The 25478-nt window shown below is 41.3% G+C and overlaps 1 protein-coding gene across 9 annotated transcripts in view; it reads right to left on the bottom strand.

Annotated features, from left to right (window-relative positions):
• The window catches only part of ANKZF1 (ankyrin repeat and zinc finger peptidyl tRNA hydrolase 1), a 450598-nt gene that overhangs the window by 109045 nt on the left and 316075 nt on the right, over nt 1–25478 (bottom strand). For all 9 annotated transcript variants that reach the window (XM_044078230.1, XM_044078233.1, XM_044078229.1 and 6 more), the window contains one exon: nt 6391–6491. In XM_044078230.1, coding sequence (XP_043934165.1) covers nt 6424–6491 — 68 coding nt within the window. In that variant the 3' untranslated portion in view covers nt 6391–6423. The remainder of the gene's footprint in view (nt 1–6390; nt 6492–25478) is intronic.

Raw genomic sequence — 25478 nt, 5'->3', positions numbered from 1 at the left:
CCCTTATCTGTACCCTCCTTCAAAAACTCAAACCTATACTCCCTCAGCTGACCTCTTACCTTCAAAATATCTTCAAATAGCAGCTAAAGCTATTGCTTACCCTATCTCTATCCTAATAAATAGAACCATTAATGAAGGTACGATCCCAGCCATCTGGAAAGTCGCTCATATCATCCCACTACATAAAGATGGCAACTCCACAGAACTTTCCAACTTTCGCCCAATTGCCCTTCTCTCTCCTATTGCTAAAATAATGGAAAAATGCATCCACCATCAACTATGAGACCACCTTCTCCAAAATAGCCTATTAGCCAGCTCTCAACACGGCTTTCGACCTTTCCATAGCACCACTACTGCCCTCCTTTCCTTCTGTGACCACATTAACAAATATCGCAATAACAACACCCTGTCCTCTGCTATCTTTATTGATCTTTCAAAAGCATTCGATATGGTTAACCATCAGCTACTGTTGAATATTCTTAAGACCCTCTCATTTGATACTCAAGCACTCCAGTGGTTCAAGTCCTACCTAGACAACAGGCAGTGCTTTGGGAAAACACTCTTTCCTCCAACTTACCTGTCACCCTTGGCATAACTCAAGGATTCATTTTGGGCCTCCTTCTATTCTCTATTTTTATAAATGATCTATTTATTAGTATCCCCCAAGCTGTAACTATACAATATGCTGATGACTCCACTTTAATATCCTCAGCCACAGGGCCTTCTGAACTGCAGTCCCACACCCAAAATACCTTTGAACTTGTAGAAGAATGTTTTCTCCAGCGGTGTCTCTTCCTTAACCCTAAAAAGACAAAACTATTGCTATTTTCACCTACACAAAACTCCACCCCACTTCATTTCACTATCAAATCGAAAAATGGTACAGTCATATCTCCTGACACTACCACCAAACTCTTAGGAGTAACTATTGCCCACAGCTTTACTTATGATGCTCATATCAACACCACAATAAAATCAGTAAACCGTAAACTAGGCTCCCTTTATAAAATTAAGTCTTTCCTTACTCCCATAGCTAGAACTACTATTGCCCACACCCACCTTATCTCAACTCTTTTTTATGCTTCTCCTATATATACAAATTTATCCAAAACCAACCTCCACAAGCTATCAATTTCCTATAATAATACTGCTAGATTTGCCACCAGCTCCCCTTTTAGAACCCACCACTGCCAAAATCTGAATCAACTGGGTTGGCTTGAATTGCATAATCAAATCTTATTCCATCAACTGATTATTGCCCATAAAACCCTTTATCACCCAGCTAAAACACAAATTCTCACAAGTCTAATAACCACATATAAAAATCTTTCAAGCCTATGCTCAGCTAATAAACTTCTCGTATCCGGACTTAAACCCAACAATAAAGCAGGATTCCCTTTTCTCTAACACTGTGGGGAAAATTTGGAATCTACTTCCTAGTGAACTCACATCTCTGTCCTCTACTACACTTTTCAAAAAGAAACTCAAACCACACCTTACCAGCCACTGGCTATGTCCCTGTACTAACCCTAAGACTTTCTTTGTCTATTTTCATCTTTATCAGTCTTTCCTATGCTATCACTTTACTGCCACTTTATGCCCTCTACCTTCTAGTTGTACTTATTGTACCCATGAAAGCCAGAATTGACATCTCTCTGTCTCTTTTATGACTTTCCACCCCCCCCCACTAACTCTCCAATCCTATTTTTAACTAGTTTGTTCTCATGTTACTTTCTCTTAACCTTCAACTGGGAATCAAAAAGGGTTATCTCAACTCATGTTTGCTCTACATGTTCCTCTATATTTCCGTATGTTAAATTGCCTTGTAATACCTATTTTTTTTTTTAATTATTTGTTTTGTCTGTCAAGCTATTTGTAACTCTAATGTTCTGTAACTGTAGTTTTAATATTCTGTTTCTTGATCTGTTTTATGTGGAGCTTTTATCCCCGGGCCTCTACTGAAAATGGACATATATCCAGTTAGACTAGCCCGGTCAACAAATGTAAAATAAATAAATAAATAAATAAATAAAAAATGGTGCCCTTGGGGAAAACTTCCACCCAAGCTAATTATTCCATCAATAAAACACCCTAAGAGTTGACCTGGTAGTCAGGGATCTACAAGTATATGTAAACAGTAATCTGGCCAATGACCAACATGTGGTCAGGGTAGTTTGAAAACCATACTATGTTACCCAACTTATAAGTAAGAACATGATATCCAGGTCAAGGAAGTTATAGTGCCACTTTATTCAGTCATTATCAGAGCCACCATTGAGTATAATGCCCACTTTGGGATGTACCTGATCAGATACGTGCAACATTTGGAAAACACACAAAGGCTCCTTACTAGAAGCATCCAGGATATAAACACACAGTTATATGCAGATCATCTTAAAGCCCTGTCTCCATACTGTGTCACCTACAGGTTATTGAGAGGCAATCTATTCCTGGCATTCAAGGCATCCTTGGATCCAGCTCTGATGGACCTTTTGCAAATCCATAAAATAAACACCATCAGATCAAACAGATCTAAGGATTTAAATTTTATTTGTGACATAAATAAAACATGCTAGCTAGACAGCTATGTCTCTCAGAGGATCCCTAAGCTCTGGAACAGTCTCCCCATCCATGTGAAGCAGGATCCACCCCTAGCCCTACTTAAGTGTAACCCTGATCAATGGATGGGAAATCTGAAATTCACCCTAGGTCTGGCATTCATGTCACTAATAGACAGTAGGAAACAGTAATGCCCAAACTAACACATCCCTATACATAACCTCTAGAAACTTCCTAACATATCAACTTTTAATAAATGCCCGTGATACAAAGGGACTCAACTGGGTAGGATTGCATGGTTAGGCTTATAAAGGCCCTGATGGTCATTAGCCTAGTACATACCTATGAACCTATGTAGACAGCACATGAAAGAGATCTGATGTAGTTGTAAAACAAAATATAATGCAATGACCAAGCCATCTTAATATGATCTGCTTTATTACAGGTAAGCCTTTTTCACCCCCTAATAATGGAAGTAATTAGCTGATAAGATTTTCTGATGTCTTTTACCCTTTCCATATGTCTGATTTTGCCCATGTGCATTCAAGGTGTGTAGCAGTCCTTTCTGTTTTGTGAAAAAATCTTGCAGCTGCACAAACTGTTCAGAGAAACAGATGAAAAGACTTTCAACAAGAAACAACTTACTCTTAAAGTCATCCTATCACTGTGAAAAACTGTGTAAGCTTTTCTGCACAAAAAGGAGATTATTGACACTAAACCTACTGCTTTGTATGATAGACAGTCTAAGTTCATAGAAGAAGTTTGCCAAACTTGTAGCAAAGTCCCAACCTAAGGAAATGGCTTGCAGATGAAGACACAGATGCAGAAATCTTTTCAAAATGGCTTTTACTACTGGCTCTGTGAACACAGGTGTACAAGGATTCACTGAAAGTGCTGCCACATGTTGATACTGCAAAATCATCCAAAATCAGTATGTTTAAATATGGGTACATTACATCTATCCATGTCACAACAAAGTGCAAACACATGACTGCAAGTCAACTATAGCCCAACCCATAAAGCAAGAGTCCTAACAGTAAGTTTTGAATATTTCCATTAAAAGGCATTACTGTTACCATCAACATATCATACTCAAACTGGTCCCAGACCCAGCTTGTGTTAGTATGATGCAAGCACCTCCCATACACTTGAAAACAAGGAAGTAGCATTTTCTCATATTTATTTATCCCATCAACAATATTTTTTACAGTACTTTTGTAGTTGGTGTTACAGCAATGTTCTAACCTCAGTGCTCTCCTTATTCTAAGACTGTTGTCCTCAGCCCTTCAAACCTTGCCATAATAAGACATGCTGTGTGTATAGCCAATGATCTGTTCTGATTGTAAAACCAGGAAGGGGAGTGCTGCAATATAGGATGTGTTCCTCTGAGATGTTACAGGACTGAAGTTTTCTCTGCCACTGTCTGTTCTTGCATAGATGTTGCATGCCCAAAATTATAAAAGGGCTACTACATAACCAAAGCCTCACATCACGCTAGTGACCAGAGATGGTGCTTTATTTAAGATACCTACCTCACTGTACAAGCAGCATTATGTCATAACATGACAAAACTGATAAAGGTGGAAAGGGAAAATCCTCTTCTCAAGACTGCTCTCTTTACAACCATTGTACTTTATCTCTTCTCGTCTTCATTCTTGACATCTACTTCCCCTATTCACTTCTCTTCTTACACTCCCAGACACATCTGCTTCCCCCTACTCACTTCTTCTGACACTTCAAACTTCTAATCCAAGCTACACCTCTATCATCTTCCTTCTACCACCCTCCCTCCCCCTTCACTCTGCCCCATATTCTACTATCCTAGTCTCTTTTTACAGCATCATCTGTACATAGTGCAAGTAGTTGTCATAGGATGAGTATCCCTTTATACACTGTATGATACATTGTTTTGTCTTAGAAATGTATAACTGCATTCCATGTGTATTTTACAGAAACATCTACTACAATGTTTTGTCAAAATAATGTCTTAACTAATGCTACTATTTATTGTTCTTTTTATCCGAATCTTTGTAACCCAGGGCTGAACCTGAAAATGGTCCAAATGGATCACTGCTCAACACTGCTCAACAACTAAAATAACATAAATTATATATATAAATAAGAAAACATATGTTGGGCATAATGAAATCAAGTGTTAGGTAGTTGGACTGCATGTAAATAAGGGGCTTTAAGAATTTGAGAAGTCATTTACGTCAGCTTAATGTAAAATAAAATTAAACAACTGAGAATATGGTTGAAATTTCCGGTTTATATCTGATGTTCATTTTGATGAATACTTTAAATGTATGACCTAGAAAAAAAGTATGGAAATGCTACTCTAAAAATAATGCATCATAGCAGATAAGATAAATGTTTTTAGGATGGTAATGTCATGGAATGTAAAGAAAATTAAATTGAGCTGATGACACTGTACATAATATTCTAGTGTAAATATTTGTATGTCTATCACATTTTGTTTAATAACAGCAATAAAGTCTATGATAAAAAAGCAAAGAATATGCCATGGATAAAATGCAGACATGATTGTAAGAATTAATTTTGCAGACTATTGCCAATATGCCTGTTTCTTTCAACTATGTTCACCAAGATCACATATGTGCAGTTCATTCCAGTGTGGTGCACCATTACCTACTGACAGTATTGTTTAATTCAACCATCTTACATTACAGAATTTAGAATCAACAGGAGTACCTCATACAACCTGTGGAGACTTGAGGATAACATGCATCTAGGCAGAGATCACCAAAGCATACACTTCTGAATAACAATATGACAAACTTGCTTTAAAGAAATAGTTCAGTGCGCCTATCAGTCTCAGAGCTCAGAAGCATTTGAGGTTAACAGGCCAGTTCACTGCCAGATAAGATAATTTTTTTAGACTTAACCATACGAGACTTCCTAGTTGAATGCCAACTGGCTTTCTTCAAGATGTGAATCACTTATGCGTAGAGTTATGCATCACTTAATATTAATAACAGATTTGCAGGCATGAAGGTTGTAGGTCATGAGGCTAGACTATGGCAGTGATCCATTGCTGTTACAATAATGTTTTGATAAGGAAAAATGGAACGTCATGACTCACAAAGTCAAAATTTAAGTCATCTAAGATTGATCTGTCCTTTTCTGCCTGAATGTCCTAATGACTTCTTGTTTCATTTTCAAATGTGTGTGACAGACTGATCTATTAATTATGTAATGCAGACCAGTACAAAATATCCAGTGACTGATCATCAAAAACTGTGATTCTCAACTGTGGTGTAGATATATAAAGACCTGACTATGCCCCATGAGAAAATCCAGGTCTGATTAGTGTCTCAGGCTCTGGAGGGATCCACCAAATGGGACAAAGGGGATGAACAGTTAATGCAAGTTCACCCGTACTGGAGGGAGAGGTGTGGCTTGTTACACCAGTGATTTTAACCAGTGTACAGAGGAATGGCAAGTAGCAGCCACTAGGTTTGGTGGCTTTTGCCAGAAGCCAAAGATGGACATTCAGAATAGGCAGAGGATTAGACAGAGTGCTTTACTAGTACAAAAGCACTTGAATGATGCCACTGGGGAGGGAATTGGGGAATATCTTCATGTGAATGTCAGCCCACCAGACTCCTTACTCTCACCACCAGTGAGCAAAGAATGGGTTGATGGTCTCTCACACCAGCAAGGGAATGAATGGCCCATACAGCGCATGTCCTACTTGGGGAACAAATGGTTTGGCTCCTACCAAAGAGTATGAATAAACAAACTGACAGGACGATCAGATGGTCATGGGTGAGGGATTAAAAAATTAGCTTAAGTTTCATCAGTGCTTACCTTTTCTTTCTAGATTTGAAATTTCATCTTGGTTTACGTTCTTTTTACAGACTTTCCTTTCTTTTGGGGATTAAGGATATCTTCCAAGACTGTATCTTTTCCTAGTCACAGGAAAACATAAGCAATTTATTAAATTACCTTGCATTTAGCATGATGACTGCCTTAGCAGCCAATGCACAAAGGTTTTTTTCAATTAAAATTTTTACAACATCGCAGAATGCAGTTCTTTAATCCAAATCAAATTGTACAGTGATTAGTACCACAGGAATAATAGCAAACTCAATTACTGAGAAAGAACCTTATTACAGTACAGAAAAAAATAATGCTTTAACAGATGCCTTCACAAGAGTATATGACACGCAAAAGTTAATTTGTCCATTCTCAAAAACCCACTTTATCCTAGTCAAAGTTGTAAGTGAGCTAGAGCCTGTCCCAACAAGTAATGGATACAAGGCTGAGAAACCAAACCCAGACAGGGCAAATGTCCATCTCAGGACACTGCCAAGTGGTATATTCCTGTTGCATATTTAGAGGATTGCCAGTTTACTTAACAGCATGTCTTCAGTATGTGGGAGAAACTGCATTACCTAATAAAAACTTAATGTCTACACTGACAGCACATGCAAATTATTTTTATTTCACACTTCACCAACACGTTACTCAAAGTAACCATAAACATGTACAATAAAACACAAAACTGTGTGTCTAAAGTGCAAATGACAGATAATTATTAATTTTACACCATATATTAGAACTGCATAAGAATATTTAAACAAGAAAAAATATATATGCGCACACACACATACATTCTCCTTTATAAGCAGACATAACATGTTGCCTTTTGAATGGAATGATCATAGAATCATACTGGGTTACTAGGCTAATGGCCTTAGGGCCCTTACAAGTCTAGCCAAGTACTACCCTTATTTCCACAATCAGCACTTACTGACCCTGTCCAAGAGGGACACAGGTGGAACCTCCGGGGTGAATTTATGGTTACCCATCAAGAGGGCCAATGAGTTGCTCTGTTTGACATGAAGTGGGAGCCTGTTCCAAAGGTGTGGTAACCTCTGGGAGACAAATCTGTCCCTCCAGCAAGTTCTATTAATGTTACATACCAGATTAAGGTATTTAGAGTGAGTAACCCTTGTACCATTTGACTTGTGAATATGCTGCATTTCCAATAAAGCAGGGTCAGATATTGCCTTATATGCAAGGCAGAGATCACCTCTGAGTAGTCTATATGAAACAGAATAAAGTGACAGTGATTTCAGATGATCCACATAGGACAGATGCTGAAGACCTTGAATCTTCCTTGGGAGGAACCTTTGTGGTCTCTCCAATTACTGCAGGTGCTTGGAAAGGTACATACCAAAAGGGACGTTGTACTCAATTATTGGTCTGATGAGGGAAGAGTACAGGGAGGTTATAACCATTTTTTTCTGGAGGCAATGCCCTTACTTATGAGATGAGCAATATAGAATGCCCTTCTTACCACTGTGGAGACACGGTAATCAAAGGTAAGGTTGCTGTTGACGTGTGTGCCCAGGTCTCTCACCACTGAGTGCTTACTTAGGGTGTTGATATTGATGAGACAGTTAGGAGGAACATCTCTCTTACCAAAAGGGATTATAATACATTTTTGCGTTGAGTTTAAGGTCAAGACTTTAGCACCAATCATTTGTTTGTGTAAGACCCTCTTGTACGATGTTGACATCATTTGGAAATTCTATGACCACTCCCAATTTGCAGTCATCAGCAAACTTTGCCAGCCACAGACCTTTTGCTTTTGCTTGTACTTTGGAGAAAACGATTCCAAACAGTAGATGTCCCAGGACTGATCCCTGTGGAACACAACTGGTTACAGGTCTGCTATTGGAGGTGGATTCCCCTATTCTGACTATACGTTTTCCTATCAGTGAGCCAGTTAGTGCCCCATCTAATGATACAAGGGTTGACACCTAGTTTTTTTAATTTCTCCAAATCATTTGGGTTTCTAATACCATGATCGGAATGGACCCCATTCCTAAGTCAAAGTATGATTAAAGTTCATGAAATTAGTATTGTTTCAATCTTTAATGTCAGCCTCCTCACAGCACCCATAATGTGCCTAGTAATGACTCCTCCTGTAATTCGTATGGTGTTACATGTATCTGTAAAATATCTAAACACAACTGTATTAAGACCCATTGCTCCTACTACTACTGGAACTGTTTGGGTATTTTTCTTCCACATTGCACTCGTTTCTGCCTGTAAATCCTGATATTGTATAACTTTGTCTCTCTCTCTATACACAAGACACTGTAGTCACTGGGTGTAAAGATTTCAATGATCAATGCTGCTTTTGTCTTCTTTTCATGGACCACTATATCTGGCTTTCTTGCATCTACTTTTGAACTGCTGGTAATGGGTGATCCCATGTGATGTAGACTTTATTTTCTAGGATGCTTTGTGGCTCATGTTTCCAGTGTTTTTCAGCTACTTCAGTATTATAATGTTTGCACAATCCCTAGTGCAACAGTTTTGCCACATTATTATGCCTTTCAGTATACAGTCTGCCTTTAATACATCACAACTAGCAACAAGGTGTGCAACTGTTTCCAATTGTTTTACAAAACCTACATTTGTCTGTTTCTCCCACATGTTCAATGGACTTTGTAAACCATCATGTACGTTCATAGGTTCATAGGTTTATACTAGGCTATCTGCCCTAAGGCATTTATAAGCCTAGCCCAAAGTTTTGTGGCTTACGCCACCCCTTATATGAAAAAATACTGTGCCCATTAGTTTGTTGTGCCTCTGTCCAGCAGTGACACAGAGATGATTCCCGGGGTAAACCTACGATCTCCCATCCACAGGTCAAGATTTCTCTTGAACAGAGCCAGCGAGGTGCTCTGCCTCACATGGACAGGGATTTTATTCCACAGCATAGGGAGTCTCTGAGTGATAAATCTATCCCTCCAGCATGTCCTATTTATATCCGTGCTAAGGTTTAAGTCGCTTGCTCTAGTGGTTTTGGTGGATTTGGATTTTTTGAGGTGGAGCATGTCCATTAATTCCGGGTTGGACATGGCCTTGTATGTCAGGCACATGTCACCTCTGAGCAGACGGCATGCGACTGAATAGAGCTGGAGTTTCTTCAATCTGGCAGCATATGACAGATTTTGGAGTCCCTTTATCCTTTTGGTGAGGAACTTTTGGGGTCTCTCCAATTGCTGCAGATGTCGGGTGAGATACATCCTGAATGGGGAATTGTACTCGATCATTGGTCTGATAAGTGAAGAGTACAGGGGAACAATGACCTCACTAGATCTGGATGTGAATCCCTTCATGATCAGGTGGGCAATGTAGAAGGTCTTTCTAACCACTTTAGCAACGTGAGTGTCAAAAGAAAGGCCATTGTCAACCTGGGTCCCCAGGTCCCTGATAACCTCTTCTGTGCTTAGTGGATTGCCGCCTATATGGTAGCTTGGGGTTACCTTGTTTTTCCCGAAGGGTATGACTATACATTTTTTGGCATTTAACTTCAGGCCATGGCTCTGGCACCAGCTATCTGTTTCCGTGAGTCCCTTCTGAAGGATATCCGTGTCCGATGCACTTTCCACTATGGCCCAGTTTGCAGTCGTCTGCAAACTTTGTCAGCCAAAGTCCTCCCATGTTGGCCTGTACTTCTGAGAAGTAGACGCCGAACAATAGGGGGCCAAGGACCGAGCCCTGTGGGACACCACTTGTGTCCAGCTTGGAGTCTGACATAGCGCCAGCAACTCTAACCCTGTGGGTTCTGTCCTTAAGCCAGTTTGCAACCCATCTTGTGACATATGGGTTTACATTTAAGCTGGTAAGTTTTTCTACAATACCCGAGTGGGGTATTGTGTCGAAAGCCTTTGCAAGGTCAAGGTAGGCTGTATGGACTGCCTTTCCCTCATCAATGGCCTTGGTGACTGTTTCGAAGAAGTCGACCAAGTTCAAAAGGCATGATCTGCTCTTGACAAGCCAAACTGGGTCGGGTCCAATGTCTGCAAGTCCCCTATATCTTTGTTTATGAGCTCCATTATGATCCTCTCCATAGCTTTGCAGACTAGACTTGTTAAGCTTATGGGGCTGTAATTACCAGGGTCCGAGAGGCACCGCCTTTGTGGAGTGGGACCACAGTTGCCGACGCCACTCCTTGGGCACGTATCCTGTGGTAAGGCTGAGATTAAACAGCTGCCTTATGTGCGGGTTTAATTCCTCATTTAGCTCGTGTAGCACACAGCCGGGGACACCATCCGTCCCATTGATGCTGTGTTTTAGTTTTAGAGAGAGCAGCTTTCACCTGCGCATTTGAGATGTCTGGGAGGCTACACTGCTGGGATAGTTATCTCTCCTTTAGGGGAGAGGGCTGGAGTTTGCACTGAACCTGTCTGCCAGTATGTTGGCAATGTCTGTGGGTTCAGTGATTTTTGTATCATTTTGGACTAATTCTGAGCATATCTGGGAGTTTCCACCCAGGTTGCTAACATAGCTGAAAAAGGCCTTATGATTGTCCTTTGAATCCATGGCAATTTTTCTCTCAAAATTGGCCTTAGTTGATTTTATGAGTGCTCGTATTTTCTTACTAATAATGATCAGGGGTGACTTCCCTTTTATGGATTTTGTTCCATCATGTAATAGCTTTCTCCTCTTATTGTAAAGTTTGTTAATGGCTGGGGTCCACCAGACTGGACGTTTGCCCTTTGTGGAAAGAGTCTTGGTTTTATTTGGGATTGCCTGATCCATGCAGTCCTGGAGGTGTTCATAGAAGGCATTTGTAAGGGCTTCCGCAGCTTGGGTTGTGGTTTCCACTGGCTCAGGGGCCTTGAAGGATACCACACCAGTCTTGAGTAGTGTGAAGTTTGCTTTAGAGAAGTTCTTCACTGTGGTCTTTTTGTTGGGGGTGGGGCGCGGATGTGGATTTCCAGTGAGATTAGTTTATGATCAGATCTCACCAATGAGGGATATACTTCGGTGTGGAGCATTTTGTCCCCATGTTTGTGATAATGAGATCTAGTATATTTTCTCCTCTCGTGGGAACAGTGACTAGCTGTTCCATGGCATTTGAATTTATGAACTCCAAGAACCGTTGGGCTAGAAAGTTAGGGCTTGAGTAATGTTCCCAGTCTATATTCGGGTAGTTGAAGTCACCCAATATGATGGTGTTTGGAGATACATTTATACCCTCCAGTGTCTTCAGGAAGGCTGTGGGGTTCCTGAGTTTGAGAGGGTGGCCTGTAGCATGCTACAATTTGTAGAGCAGTTTTGCCTATGGTTAGTTGCACCTGGATAGTTTCCGAGCTTATGCGTTGCCACCAACCTGGAGGTGTGGGTATCCTTTATGAATATGGATACACCCCCTCCTTTTGTGGTGTGGTCCGGGTTTTGGGGCCGGAATGCATGATATAAGGTAAAACCTAATAGTGCCGGAGTGCTCTCAGGAGCCTTGAACCAGGTTTCAGTTACAGCACAGACATCGATATTCTCCATACTGAGAAGGACCTCGAGTGCATGCATTTTGAGATTTAGACTTCTGGCATTGAGCAGCATTACCCTCAGTTTCTTCCCATTTTTGTTTTCTAGGGTGGTAGGTTTAGAATTTGAGCCTTGCCTAAAAAAGGCACTATGGGGGTGGCAAGAGCCTTAGCCAATATCCGGAATCCCAGGGGTGATGGGTGCAAGCCGTCCCTTGCGAAGCAGCGTGGCTTGTCAAGCATGTCATCCCAGGCAGACAGACACTGGATCCCCTTTGAATGACACCAGACATTAAGCCAATTGTTAAAGCTGATCATTTTGTCTCTATATTGTGGCATCATTCTTGGTGAAGGAAGGATACTGCTCAGGGTCAGGGTCATACCTGCCTGGGCTACATAATCAGAGAGCTCCTCTATGTCTCTTTTCATGTAGTCCAGGGAGGTACGTCTCAGGTCGTTCACACCAGCATGGACAATGACTGTGTCATATTTGTACTTGCCGTGGAGTGACCCGAGTGCTTGTGTTATGTGGCGGATTCTAGCGCCCGATAGGCAGCTTACTGTGACCCTCTCCTTGTTCAGCCTGGTGAGTGGGACGTCAGTGTGTCTGACTATGGAGTCACCTTTGACAAGTATGTTTGGTGTTGTATTTGGCCTTAAGGGCTGTGACTGCTTTACACACTGATTTTGTGGTTTATGTGTTGCTTGTGGGGTGTCTTGAGGTAGCGGTTGTTTGGGTGTCTGCTTTGGAGGCCTCTGCTGTTTAGGTAAATTTTTACTCAGAGCCTCCGAGTATGTCTTTGTGTGTTAATGTGTTTGATTCAGTGGTGTAGTAGCATTATGTGAGGCTGGTTTTGTGGTGTGTGTAGTTTCCTTCTCCTCCTGTCTGGTCTTGCCAGTCCTGAGTTGAGAGAGCTCAGCCTCCAGTTTGGCTAAATAGCTGCATCTCTCGCAAGTATTTGTGTTATGTGGGAGGAGGAGAGGGTTGTCTGTGTACATGAGGCAATTGTAACATTGCCTCAATATTCCCAGATTCACCAACTGGGCAGGAGAGGACGCCAGCATCTGGCCCTTCGACATGCTAGAAAAATTAAGAAGTTAGGTACGAGACTGAATAAGAGAGGACTTAGTAAGGAAGTGGGTACTCCTGGGGGGGTTTCGCAAGTGAGGGACTTTGTATAATATAGAAGTGACAAGTGCTGAGCTTTTTTTTTTTTTTTTTTTTTTTTTGAGAGAAAAAGGGAAAAAAAAAAAAACTTTTAGGAACAAGTGATATACTGTTTAGGTTACTAGTAGAGCAGTTCTAAGGGAAAAAATGAAGAACAGACTTTATGGAGCCAGAAAAAGTTTAGCCTTGTTAAACCGGCGCTGCCCGATGCTGCTCTAGTGGCAGCTCCGCGCTAAATCACGCTAAAGCGTGCTTTATAGCAGGGGGCTGGAAAAGGCAGGAAATGACCCAAAATGGCCACTGAACTACAAGTTACTGTCTTAAACCACTCCTCTGAGGACAAACAGGCAGCTCAGTACTCCCCACTCCCACTGGTGAGTAAAGAAACTTCCCCCTGACCAAACAAAGAAAATGGAGAAGTACAGGAACCAAGACAAAGCCCAGGGATCAGCAAAATCTGATCACTGGAACAAACTAGCCAGGAAAGTTAGGAGAACAAGAATATTTTTTTGTTTTTTTTCAAGTTTTTTTTCACAGACAGAACAGAAAACACAATAAATGCTTTGCTTTTCGATTAAATGCTATCAAAAGCTAGTACACTTGAGTGTATTAGCCTGTAGTTTAACTTTTAAGCAAACTTAAACGAAGAAAGTGCAACCAACAATTAAAGCTTATAAAAACAGGAAAAACAGGTAATACCACTATAAAATAGACAGAAACAGTCGTCGAATAACACAAATGGTTGAAAAATGCAAGAAAAAATACTTAAAATCTGGAAAGTTGCTTTTTCCTTTCTCTGCTGCTCTAGGAACTCTGCTGGATACCACGAGGAGCTGTGCTGAGTTCTCTACAGCCAGAAAAGCCTGCCAAAGCGTGCTTTATAGCAGGGGACTGGAAAAGGCAGGAAATGACCCAAAATGGCCAATGAACTACAAGTTACTGTCTTAAACCACTCCTCTGAGGACAAACAGGCAGCTCAGTACTCCCAAGCCCAACCATCTTGGGTCGGCAATATTAACCTTTTATCTTTTGGTTTAAATTCACCTCTCCTTAACCATTCCTGTGTTCGATCCTGATCAACATGAGATTCTTCCAGGAGTTTTCTATACTTGCAACTATATTTATGCATTTTCCACAGTTCTTGCCTTCTCATCCAATCTTTCACTTTATACTTTTTCCTTTGTTTTTTTTTTTTGGCACATTCAGTTGCTGCCTGATTTTTATCTACCTCTGGTTTGATTTCCATTCCCGCTTGATGCCGATATGCTTCTGCTACACTAAGAAGGGAAGTAATCTTAGATTTATTCTCCTCGAAATTGGTAATGTATAATCTCTGTATGCACTAATTTCTATAAATCATTTGATGAGCGTGAAGCATCCTTCTTGTTTTCCTGTCTAACCTATCCAACACCTTTTGGGGCCAGTCAATCACTCCAAAACTGTAAGTTAGGACAGGAAGAGCAAAACTGGTTTATAGTTCGAATTTTGTTCCTACATGTCAACTCTGTTTTCAGGATTAATTTAAGTCTTCTAAAATATTCCTTATCAAGTTTTATTCACATTTGTTCATGTTTTATTGCTGATCCTTCATCAATTCCCAAATATTTATACACTCCCTCTTGCTCAAGTTTTTTAATATCACATTCTTGTCCCAAACTGATGTTTTCTTGTTGCTGCAGCTTTCCTGCTTTAAAGGTCACTTTTACACATTTATCAAGACCAAATTACATTCTTATATCATCTGAAAAAGTTTTGACTACTTGCAGTTGTGCTTTCAGGGTCCCACTTAAGTTGTCAAAAGGGCTGTTAACCGAAGGCCCTTTGATCGACATGTAAATGGTAAACTACTAAAACTTCGAACAGCCAAGTAAGCAAATTTTTCCCCAGAGGAAAAAATTGCTTGGCCATTATTGGGAATTTGCCCTTTCTTCCACTGTAGTGCGATCTCGGAACTGGTACATTTAGTTAGGGGGGTGTGAGGGGCAACCCCCCCCAACTTCATACGGTTTGATGATTTGTTTTATTTTTTGTTGGCCAAGCGATTTTTTTTCCATGGGAAAAAAATTGCTTATTTGGCTGTTCGAAGTTTTGGTCTTTCGGTATTTACGTGTTGATCAAAGGGTGTTCAATGAATAGCCCTTTCGACAACGTAATATAGACCCCATGCTTTCAGTTCCTCATCTGATGAGCTATACAGTTTTAAATCATCGACAAAGAGAAGGTGAGAAGTCTTTACATTTTGTTGCTTTCTGGGAGCCAAATTATAGCCGTAACCTAATCTGTTAAGCAGACAGCATATAATGGGTCAAGGGCAAGGCAACAGAGCAACAGTAACACAGAGTCACCCTGGACTATCCCCCTTTGGATTTATATCCCTGGAGTAATAGTGTCTTTTATCATGGCTTAACTGTTTCATGGTCGCTGTGATGTAATTTATCAGTGTAGGGTGTATCTTATATATGTTTAAGCACTCTTTTATCCATGCATGTTGGATACTGTCACATGCTTTTTTGTAGTCAATCCATGCCATACTTAGATTTTTCCCCTTTTTACAGTTCTCCACTATGACTTTATTTAACAACAAATGATTCTTTGTTCCATATGATTTTCTTTTATTGCCCTGTTGTTCTACTGCTATAATTGAGCTTTCTTCTAAATGACTAAAAACTCTGTCAGCATCAATTCCAGTGTATATTTTATACGTTGTCAGAAGGCAAGTTATTGGTCTATAATTTTTAGGGTAGCTTGCAGATTTACTCTTCAGTAGGAGCATTGTTTTTACTGATGAATACGAATAGTTTTTACTCATGGCTAAATCTTCATCCAATGATGTCAATACTTTTAAAAAGAGTTATGTACTTACCATAACTTGGCATTTGTGTTACTCTTCTTCTTCAATCATCACCACAGGGTCTAGGATCTGATACTGGATCTGAGCTGGCTAGATACCACAGATGTATCCAAGGCTCTAGCTCCTCCCTCTCCCATAATGTCTGGCTGCCCTCTAACTCCCAGAGTGAGTTTGCTGTAGTGTACCTCAAGGCTACTCCTGCAAGACTGCAGGGAAAACATTCCAACATCCTCCATGATCTACAAAGTAGGGGAATGGTGGGAGGGAAAAATTTGACGAATGATGATGTAGGATAACACAGATGCCAAGTTATGGTAAATACATAACTCTCTATCTGATGTTATCCAAGTCATCATTCATCACCACAGGGTCAGAATCCTCAGCCACTATTTACCCTGGGAGGCCTCAAGGAAGGACATGCCAGAGCACCGTAGAGCCAAAGGAAGCCTTACTTCGAGAAATCAAGTCTATTTTGTAGTGAGAAAGAAACGTGTGAGGATTAGACCAAGTGACAGCAGCACAAATGTCATCAATAGAAAGCCTGGGCAAAAAGGCTGAAGAAGTTGCTACGGACATCATAGAATGAGCCTTGATTCTTCCTGGAATGTCAAGTTGGCTATGATCATAAACAGATGCAGATAGAGATCCATTTAGAAATAGGAAGGACAAGAACAAGAGTACGCCTGAAACTGACGCAGAAAAGGGATCCAGATTCCTGCTCTTGGGCCAGACAGAAAACCTTTTCCACTTACTGCTATAAACCTTTCTAGTGGAGGGTTTCTAGGAGGCTAGAATGATACATTTAATGGGAGACGCTAGCCTGCACTGTTTTATAATCACTGGAACAGGAGAAACCATGCGGTTATGCGAATGGTTCGAAGGTTTGGGAGAGGAAGCCCAATGGATCAGCAATCAGATCCTGACGGAGATCTGGTACCCATAGTGGATACTTCAGATGAGACCTGATGAAGGGGAACCATGGTTGATGAGATCAGAAAGGGGCTATAAGTATAAGGGAATGTTGAGCTTTCTGCATAGCCTTGGTATTAAGGGAACAGGAGGATAGGTGCATAGGAGACCCGGAAGCCAATCATGGACTAGGGCATCCCTCGGTGACTTCTCTGGGGGGCGGGATCAGGGCAAAGTACTTGCTGCATTTGTGACTGGCTGGGGAGGCAAAAACGTTGCACCAGGATTGACCCCACCAGTCGAAAATCTGCTTCACCACTGAAGGATTGACGTACCATTCATGAGGATTCAAGATTGATCTGCTGAGGCTATCAGCAAGCACGCTGGAATCCTCAGGTATGTGCATTGCAAGAAGGAAGGGTCCATAGGATATCGTCCATTCCCACACTCTCATGGCCTCTCTGCACAACCGATAAGAACATTTTCTCCCCTGTTTGTTGACATAGTAGACCACAGACATATTGTCTGTCTGAAATGCAATCATCCCTAGAGGGAGGCAGTTAGAACTGCTCTCATCTCTAGGATGTTTATATGCAACTTGGTCTCTGTTGGGGACCACATGCATTGGACAGTCTTCCCCTGAAAATGCCCCCCCACCCCAGCAGGGAGGTGTCCGTGGTCATGGGCGGAGGGAGAGAAAAGGGCCTGCCTAGAGTGAGAACCTGAGGTTGAAGCGACCACTGGAGGAGAAGTCTGCACACAAGTGTCAGTTTTAGGGTCATTGACAGGGGATGAAACAGAGCCGATCAATGAACTGATAAGGTCCACTGTAACACTCACATATGGTGCCTGAAAAGAGGAATGAGATGAATGGCTGAGGCCATGGATCACAGGCCCCAATGAACCAGGCGAACCGGGGGGCATGACAGATCTAAGATCTGCATTATCTGTTCCCAGATCAACTGACTTCTGCGCACAGGTAACACTGCAATCTCTGAATCAGAGTCTAACTGAACTCCTATGAATTTCAACTGTTGTGTGGGGATCAGACTGGATTTTGCAAAGTTGATGGTGATCCCCAACTGATGGAAGAGGGGAAGAACATAGTGAATGACTTGTATCATTCAATGCCTCAAAGGTACTGTGAGGAACCAATCATCGTGGTACGGAAAGACCTGAAACCCCTGCAGTCACAGATGACCTGCTACTACAGCCATACATTTGGTAAACACCCAGTGGGCTGTGGTGAGAACTAAGAGTAGGGCTATGAACTGTTAATGATTGGCTCCTAGCCAGAAGTGAAGATGTCTCCTGGAATGCATGTCTATCTTGATGTGTTAATAGGCATCCTGGAGATCTACAGAGCACATCCAAACTGTGACTTATGAAACCAGTCTTCCTAGTTCCATAACTAGTTTTTTTTTTTTTTACTAGGATAATTGCTATTTTTATTATAATATTTGATTTTTTTTGTTGTTTGTACTTAGATATTTTTGTATTGGATCGTGTCTTGGAGTTCATCTCCCCGGGCCTCTATTGAAAATGGACATATATACAGTTAGACTAGCCTGGTCAACAAATGTAAAATAAAATAAATAAATAGTTCCTCGATGGGTCTTAGAGAAGGACTTCTGGGGAGTAGAAAGCTTGATCCCCACTGCAGACAAAGTTTTCACCTCCTGCTTGCTGCGAATCAAACTGTCCTTCACAGAAGGTCCAAAAAGAGTAAAACCATCGAAGGGGGCATTAGTAAAGGACACCTCTAAGGGTTCTGCAAACCCACATAAATGTAACTAGGCATGATGCCTCAAAGTGATGCCAGTACCAACCCGAGAGGATGCTTCTGCAGCATTGGAAATTAACCTCATCGAGGAATTCACGAGGGAAGTCAGAGTGGATAGCTTGGGAGGCACTTTCTCGAGGTCCTCTGCTGGCAACATCTCTATAAGGGCAGTGGAAAGCTCTTGGACCAAATCCCTTTGGACGTGGGTAAAGTGTGCCAAGTAATTTACCACCCTTAGCCCAAAAGTAGCTGAGGTGTACACACGCTTCCCAAAATAGTCTGTCGCCTGAGACTCCCTGTTCGGGGGATGGACTGTGGAGCTCTGCTCTGCTAGCTCCTTTTTAGTGGCAGTAGCAACCATAATGGCATCAACTGGGACAACTTTGCTCCAGAAAGAACGGTCCACAGGAGGGCTAAGAAATTTGTCGGCCCTTTTTGGAACTGGCTCCACCGTGTCTGGCTCCTTTCAATCCCTGCTGGTGATCAAATCTGCTAACTCTTTCGCAGGGGGGATACCCAAGAGGTAGACGGGCCCATCCTAAAGGCCTTCAGAAACATGGACTCCTCCAAAGACGGGGGTTGGGGAGACCATCCTCCCTTTTGTTTCAAGATTTCAAGGATGTCTCCAAAGGAGACATCGTCGGGCGGAGATCTGTGGGACCCATCGCCTTCCTTTAGGTCCATGTCCTCAGTGAGAGACTCCACAGGGGAGTCCAAGGGCTTCATCTTGCACTTTCTCTTACAATGTACCTCCTTCATGGGGGGCTCCAGGGAAGACTCAGAAGAGGCAGGGACTCCCAGAGGGAAAGAAACCTCCTGATGGCTTGATTGGGAGGGCTGATCCTGGACAGAATGGTAGGCCTTACCAGCCAAAGTAGAGAGAGGCAGGAAGGGACCGGGAGGTGCGGCAGAGGAAATTCCACTCCTAGAAAAGGTCCTATCTACCACCTGAAAGGGTGAGGGGCTGGAAGTGGGCCCGTCCACCACATCCAAGGGAGAGGTTGCCCCTGAGAGGAGGAACGAGTTTGGAAACAGCACCACAACCTCTGGATGATACTGGCCTGGAGCTATCGAAGATCAAAGCACCAAGGGAAAGGGACCAGTCTGAGAAGATGGTACCAGACACCCCCCCCCAGCCAAGCTGGCATAGACCACTCCGGTCCAGGGCTCACCCCGCTCCGAGGGTGGGGGAACAGAATAAGCCAGGGACCTTGACGGGGTTGAGAAAGGGGGAATACTCAGCCTCACTGGAATCTGACCACAGGAATCTGACCACAGGTGTCCGGGTCTGTATTTGGAAGAGGAGAATGAGAAACCCGGATGCACAGAGGAAGCCAGGCACCCCATCTTTATTTGGGCCTTGAGGAAGCTTTTCATCATCCTGTCCATATCTGAGGGTAAGAGACTCCTCGAAGACCTAGAAGAGGAACAAGAGTGGGTAAGACTCGGAGGAAGATCTCCCTGACCTGCTGCGATGTTCCGGGGTATGGCTCCAATGTCTTGGAGCTGACTGCATCACCTGTTTGGAGGTAGAGAGGACAACTACCTCCTCCAAGACTATAATCAGATCGGATGATCCTGTCAGACCCGAAGGCCTAGCCTACACAGTGGACTGGACAGATCCTAGGCTGGCCTGATCTTGATTGGATCAGACGGCCTCTGATCTGGAGAGGCCCTGGATGCAAGAGACAGCTCCGCATCTCTCACATCCAAAGACCTCAGATCCAAGATGGACCAGGCTGGGATTGGATCCAGAGACAGGATTAGACAGACGGTTTCTTAGAAAGAGCTGGCTGGGAAGAAGGGGTCTTTCCCTTTGGATCTGAACAGGAAGCCTTTGAGGGGAAACAAAGGGTCCCCGATGAGCCACACCCTTTAACAAGAGTTTGCTGCAGTGCTCCGCCAAGGCCCTTTGGGTTAAATGTGGCACAAATGTCACACAACCTCCAGGTGCAGAGCGCCAAGGAATGCAAGCATTCCTCATGTGAGTCGGAATTAAGCATCTTCCGACCACACAAGCAGCATTTCTTAAAGCCTGACAGCTTTGTCAGCCATAAACATGTCCGGATTTAATTTTAGTTCTGTGAATATCTGTTTGGTTGATGTTAGGGGTTCTCAATAACGGACATATTAGGCCTATGCCTTTTGACTATACATCTTTTCTGAATGCAGAGGATTTTTAGTATTAGCTTATACCTAATTGGATTTCATTACTGTTGCAATTTTTTTGGCTGCTGTTTTTTTTTGGATCACATCAACAGACTTTTGGGAGTGGAATACTATATTGCTCATATAAGGGCATTTGAAATGTTTTTGTTGTGATCATCTTCATTTAGGATTTAACAAATACTTTTTGACAAAGGCTTTCCTGTGATTTACATATGTTCCTATGATAATCATACAGTGTATTTGTGTACTATAAACCTGGGGTATATTGGTTGTTGAAACTATTTAATCTTCTCCTGATTTAAACAACAAAGGTTGTTTTATATTGTATGCATGTTTCACTATTGTTAGGGTGTAATTGTTTCCCTCTCCACTGTTCAATGGTACCTCTTGTTTCTTCTAAATTTCTCCCATATTTTTTTGAATTTATATGGGGAAATTAGTTGTGTTATACCTTGGATTTATTAGGTGCAGACATGTATAGAGTATGTTGACTCTAAATATAGGATTCCCCCCCTTCATTCCTATTATGATATAATATCATCAAGTCCGATTGGACATATAATTCCTAATTAATGTTGGCCTCATAGAATTGGTGCATTTTGGATCCAATGTTGCTTGGGATTGGTGTGTTTTTTTGTTATTCATACAATTATATTTACTATTGGCTCTTTCCTTGGGGCATATACAGCAAAGTTGTATTTTGTTATAGTAGTCACTATAATTAGGAGGCAGCCACTGCTGGTTCTATTTTTGGGAAGCTTTCTGAGTGCTGAATTCTACTACAGGGGCCGATTCTCTTCATATTATCCTTATTGCAATTGTGATTACTTCAAGCGACGACGTCCTAACTTTGAGATGCTTTACTGCTGTGTCAAGGTACTGTTTGCCAGGACATATCCTGGATTTTGTTTCCCTTTTGGGACTTTATGCTTGGACTTAGAATTTTTCTTTCTGTTAATTCAATGTACAGTCTTGTGATGACATCTTAGACATAAGGGTATTTTTTATATATATCCTTTTTTTTTTTTTTTTTTTTTTTTACATTTGTTAGTTATAATCTACATGTTGTGGATGATTTGTTGATATTATAATCCTGTATATGTAGGAGTACTTATTTGTTAAAAGTAATTCATCTTGTAGAGTAATTTTTTTTCAACTTTGCATATCTACATACCACCTTACTAATTCTTTACCTCCTTGCAAAACCTCTAACTAATCCCTACATCTACTCTCCTTCAGTTATATACATCATAAACAGCTATACACCTCCTACTAAAGTTTCACCCCACCTCTTTATCTCTACTCCTCTTTCTTTACTACAATTTTTTTCTCCCAATCTATTTTATTTTTTCCCTCTCTACCACTGCGCCTCTCCACACTATTACAAAAATTCTAACTATATCCTTTCATCTCTATCTACTCTTCCATCTAACAACGCATGACACAAATCACATACATCTTAAACTTACATACTCAACTTCTACCTACACACAAACCCTTCCTAGTTATTCCTCAATAGGCTCAACCATATTTTCTACAGACACATTTCTACTAGCCAAAGTAAAAATCTTCCAACAACACAAAGTCTACCATAACTATCCCAAACATTATTACTGCCAGAAAACCAGAAGACAGCCGCACCACTCCACTCAAAACCCCCTTTCTAATTTAATAAAATGTGGGGATATACACCCAAACCCAGGGCCTCTTTCCAAAATGCAAAACCAACCAAATCTCTAAACTTTACTACCATTAATATACAAAGCATTAGAAACAAAATTCCCCACTTCCATGCATGGTTACACCTAAACAGACCTGATTTCACAGCTATGACAGAGACATGGCTGAAGCCATGCATAAATACAGAATTCCTAACCCACCAACTATTCATGCCTTAGAAACGACAGACCACACAAAAAGGGTGGGGGCATTGCCTTAATATACCCAAGTAGCTATACCATAGTTCCCTACTCAAAACCCATTCCACATTTCTCCCCTGCTGAACTCTTAGTTACAATATTAAAACTAAATAACCGCAAAAAAATCCTATGCATCATAGTTTTATACATTCCCCCAGGCGATAACATTCCCATTCTAGAAGAGATTCTAACCTGGTCATCCAAACATATTCAAAATGAAACCATCATACTAGGGGATGTAAATATAAATTGGTCAAATAGCACCAATCAAAACCTCCAAACAAATATCAACCTATACAACTACACCCAACTAATTTCTGATATAACCAGGCCCAACAATCAGATTAAACAAGGCTCAACCTTAGAATGGATCCTTGTGTCTGACCCAAATAAAATCTCCATTTTTGGAATTTTACCAAACACTATCAGTGGCCACCTACCAGCCTTCGCCATCCGCAAAACTACTACAATGACCGGTAATCATCACTTAAAACTAATAAGAGACCTGTCCAATTTCTATCCAGAACCTCTAAATGAAATCTTATATCATACTAACTGGACTCCATTACATAATATTCCCCTACATGAAACAGTTGAATTATTCAATTCAACATTTCTCAAAATCCTAGATGAGGTAGCACCACCCAGAATAAAGAAAGTCACGACTAACCACGCAACTTGGCTCACAAAACCCACAAAGCAAATCATGTCCTCTAGAGATAAAGCTTGGAGAACATGGCAAAAACCCAGCTGACCTGGTACAATACAAACAACTATGTAATCAATCCAAAAGACAGGTTATTAAAGATAAAAAAAGACTATTACCTTAAGATACAAAACCAGCATAGACTAAACCCTCAAAAATTCTGGGGAACAATAAATTCCCTTATTCACCCAGGGTCCAACTCCAATCCCTGCCCATACCCTGATAAAACTGCCAGATATAGCCTTTTGCTTCAACACATATTTTATTGACACCATTGTGAAGGTGAATACTTCTTTCCCCTCTTCAAACCTAAACTCACCAGACCAATATACTACTTATTCTAAACCATCCCCACCACCATCTTTTTCTTTCAGTCCCATACCCACAAGCACCATAAGGAAGCTGCTTCATAAATTCAAACCCTGCTCCTGACAACCTACCTGCTGAATTCCTAAAAATAACTACTGATTCCAAAGCGTACCCCATTAGAATACTAATCAGTAGATCAATCCAAGAGTCTTATGTACACAATATCTGGAAAAAATCTTACATTCTGCCCCTGCACAAAGGTGGCAAAAATTCCGACATCTCAAACTTCCGGCCAATAGCCATTCTCTTCCCCATCTCTAAAATAATTGAAAAATGTGTCCACACACAACTAATCAACCACTTAATCAACACCCAACTACTCACCCCTACCAAACATGGCTTTAGACAATGCCATAGCACAAATACAGCCCTCATCTCCTTTTTGGATACAGTAAATTGAGCACGCAATTCAGGTCTGATAGTCTCTTCACACTTCCTTGACCTTTCAAAGGCATTTGATACAATTTCTCACCCCATTTTACTCTCTAAACTTAATAACCTAGGTGTCTCACCTAAACCCTAATTTTTTTCTCTAGCTACCTTTCTGTCAGATACCAATCAACCAAATGGCAGCAGTCCTCTTCCACCTTCTTAGAAATCTCCACAGGTGTCTCCCAAGGCTCAATATTGGGCCCCCTACTATTCAACTTATTCATCAACAATTTCCATGAGCCACTAATACAGGCTGACGTAATACAATATGCAGATGACTCAACAATTATCTGCACTGCAAAAACCCCTTCTGAGCTTCAACTACTAACCCAAAATGCCTTCACATCCACCAAAAAATGGATGTCAAATAATCACCTCGCTCTCAACCCAAACAAGACCAAGCTGATTATATTCACTCCCAAAAAAACACCCCTGAAAAGGGCTGAATTCTCTATCCTCTACCAAAATAATACCTCCATAGAAGTTGTCCCCAGTACTAAACTGTCACTATCGATGAAACCCTAACTTCTGAACCCCACATACTCAATAACATCAAAATGACACACCAGAAAATAGGTACCCTCTACAGACATAGCTATTACCTAAATAACAGTGCCAAAAGAACACTAGCCTCTGCCTACCTACTTCCATCCCTCCTATATGGTGCCGCCATCCTCACTAATATGCACTCTTCACTAAAAACAAACTTGATATATGCTACAATAAAATTGCTAGATTTGCAACAAATGCTAGATCATCATCACATCACTATTCCTCACTGCAACAACTAAACTGGCTTGAACTTCCAATCTATCTCCACTACCTCCACTTAATTACTGTACATAAAATACTACATAAACCAACAGCTTGTCCAGCTCTCTCCTCTATATTAACTCTGTACCATCTAAACAGACACCTTAGATCTGAAAACACAATTCTGCTTGAAGTCAATAAACCTCAACTTCCAACTGGCCAAATGCTTTACTCCTTTACTACCTCAAAACTTTGGAATAACCTCCCAACCTCAGTAACCACCATCTCATACCCTGCTCTCTTTAAAAAAATCCCTCAGACAACACCTCTCTACCTGGTGGTTATGCCCATGCCAAAAATAACTCCTCTTCTCTTCTCACTGCTCCCACTCTCTGGGGCTACAGGTATGCACTCTTAGCAGGTCTGCAGCCATACCTATGACTGTTACTACACTGCCTACACAGATTTAAATGCATGTAAATAACTGTATACAATGTTACCGTTTTTTCTGTCGCCCAACCAGTAATGTCTATGGCATCTATA

This window comes from Protopterus annectens, chromosome 7.part0 (assembly GCF_019279795.1).
Source record: "Protopterus annectens isolate FY-2018-M chromosome 7.part0, PAN1.0, whole genome shotgun sequence".
Classification (NCBI taxonomy): Eukaryota; Metazoa; Chordata; order Ceratodontiformes; family Protopteridae; genus Protopterus; species Protopterus annectens.
The sequence above is the reverse complement of the archived record's forward strand: the minus strand, read 5'-3'. Positions and strand labels throughout refer to the sequence as shown.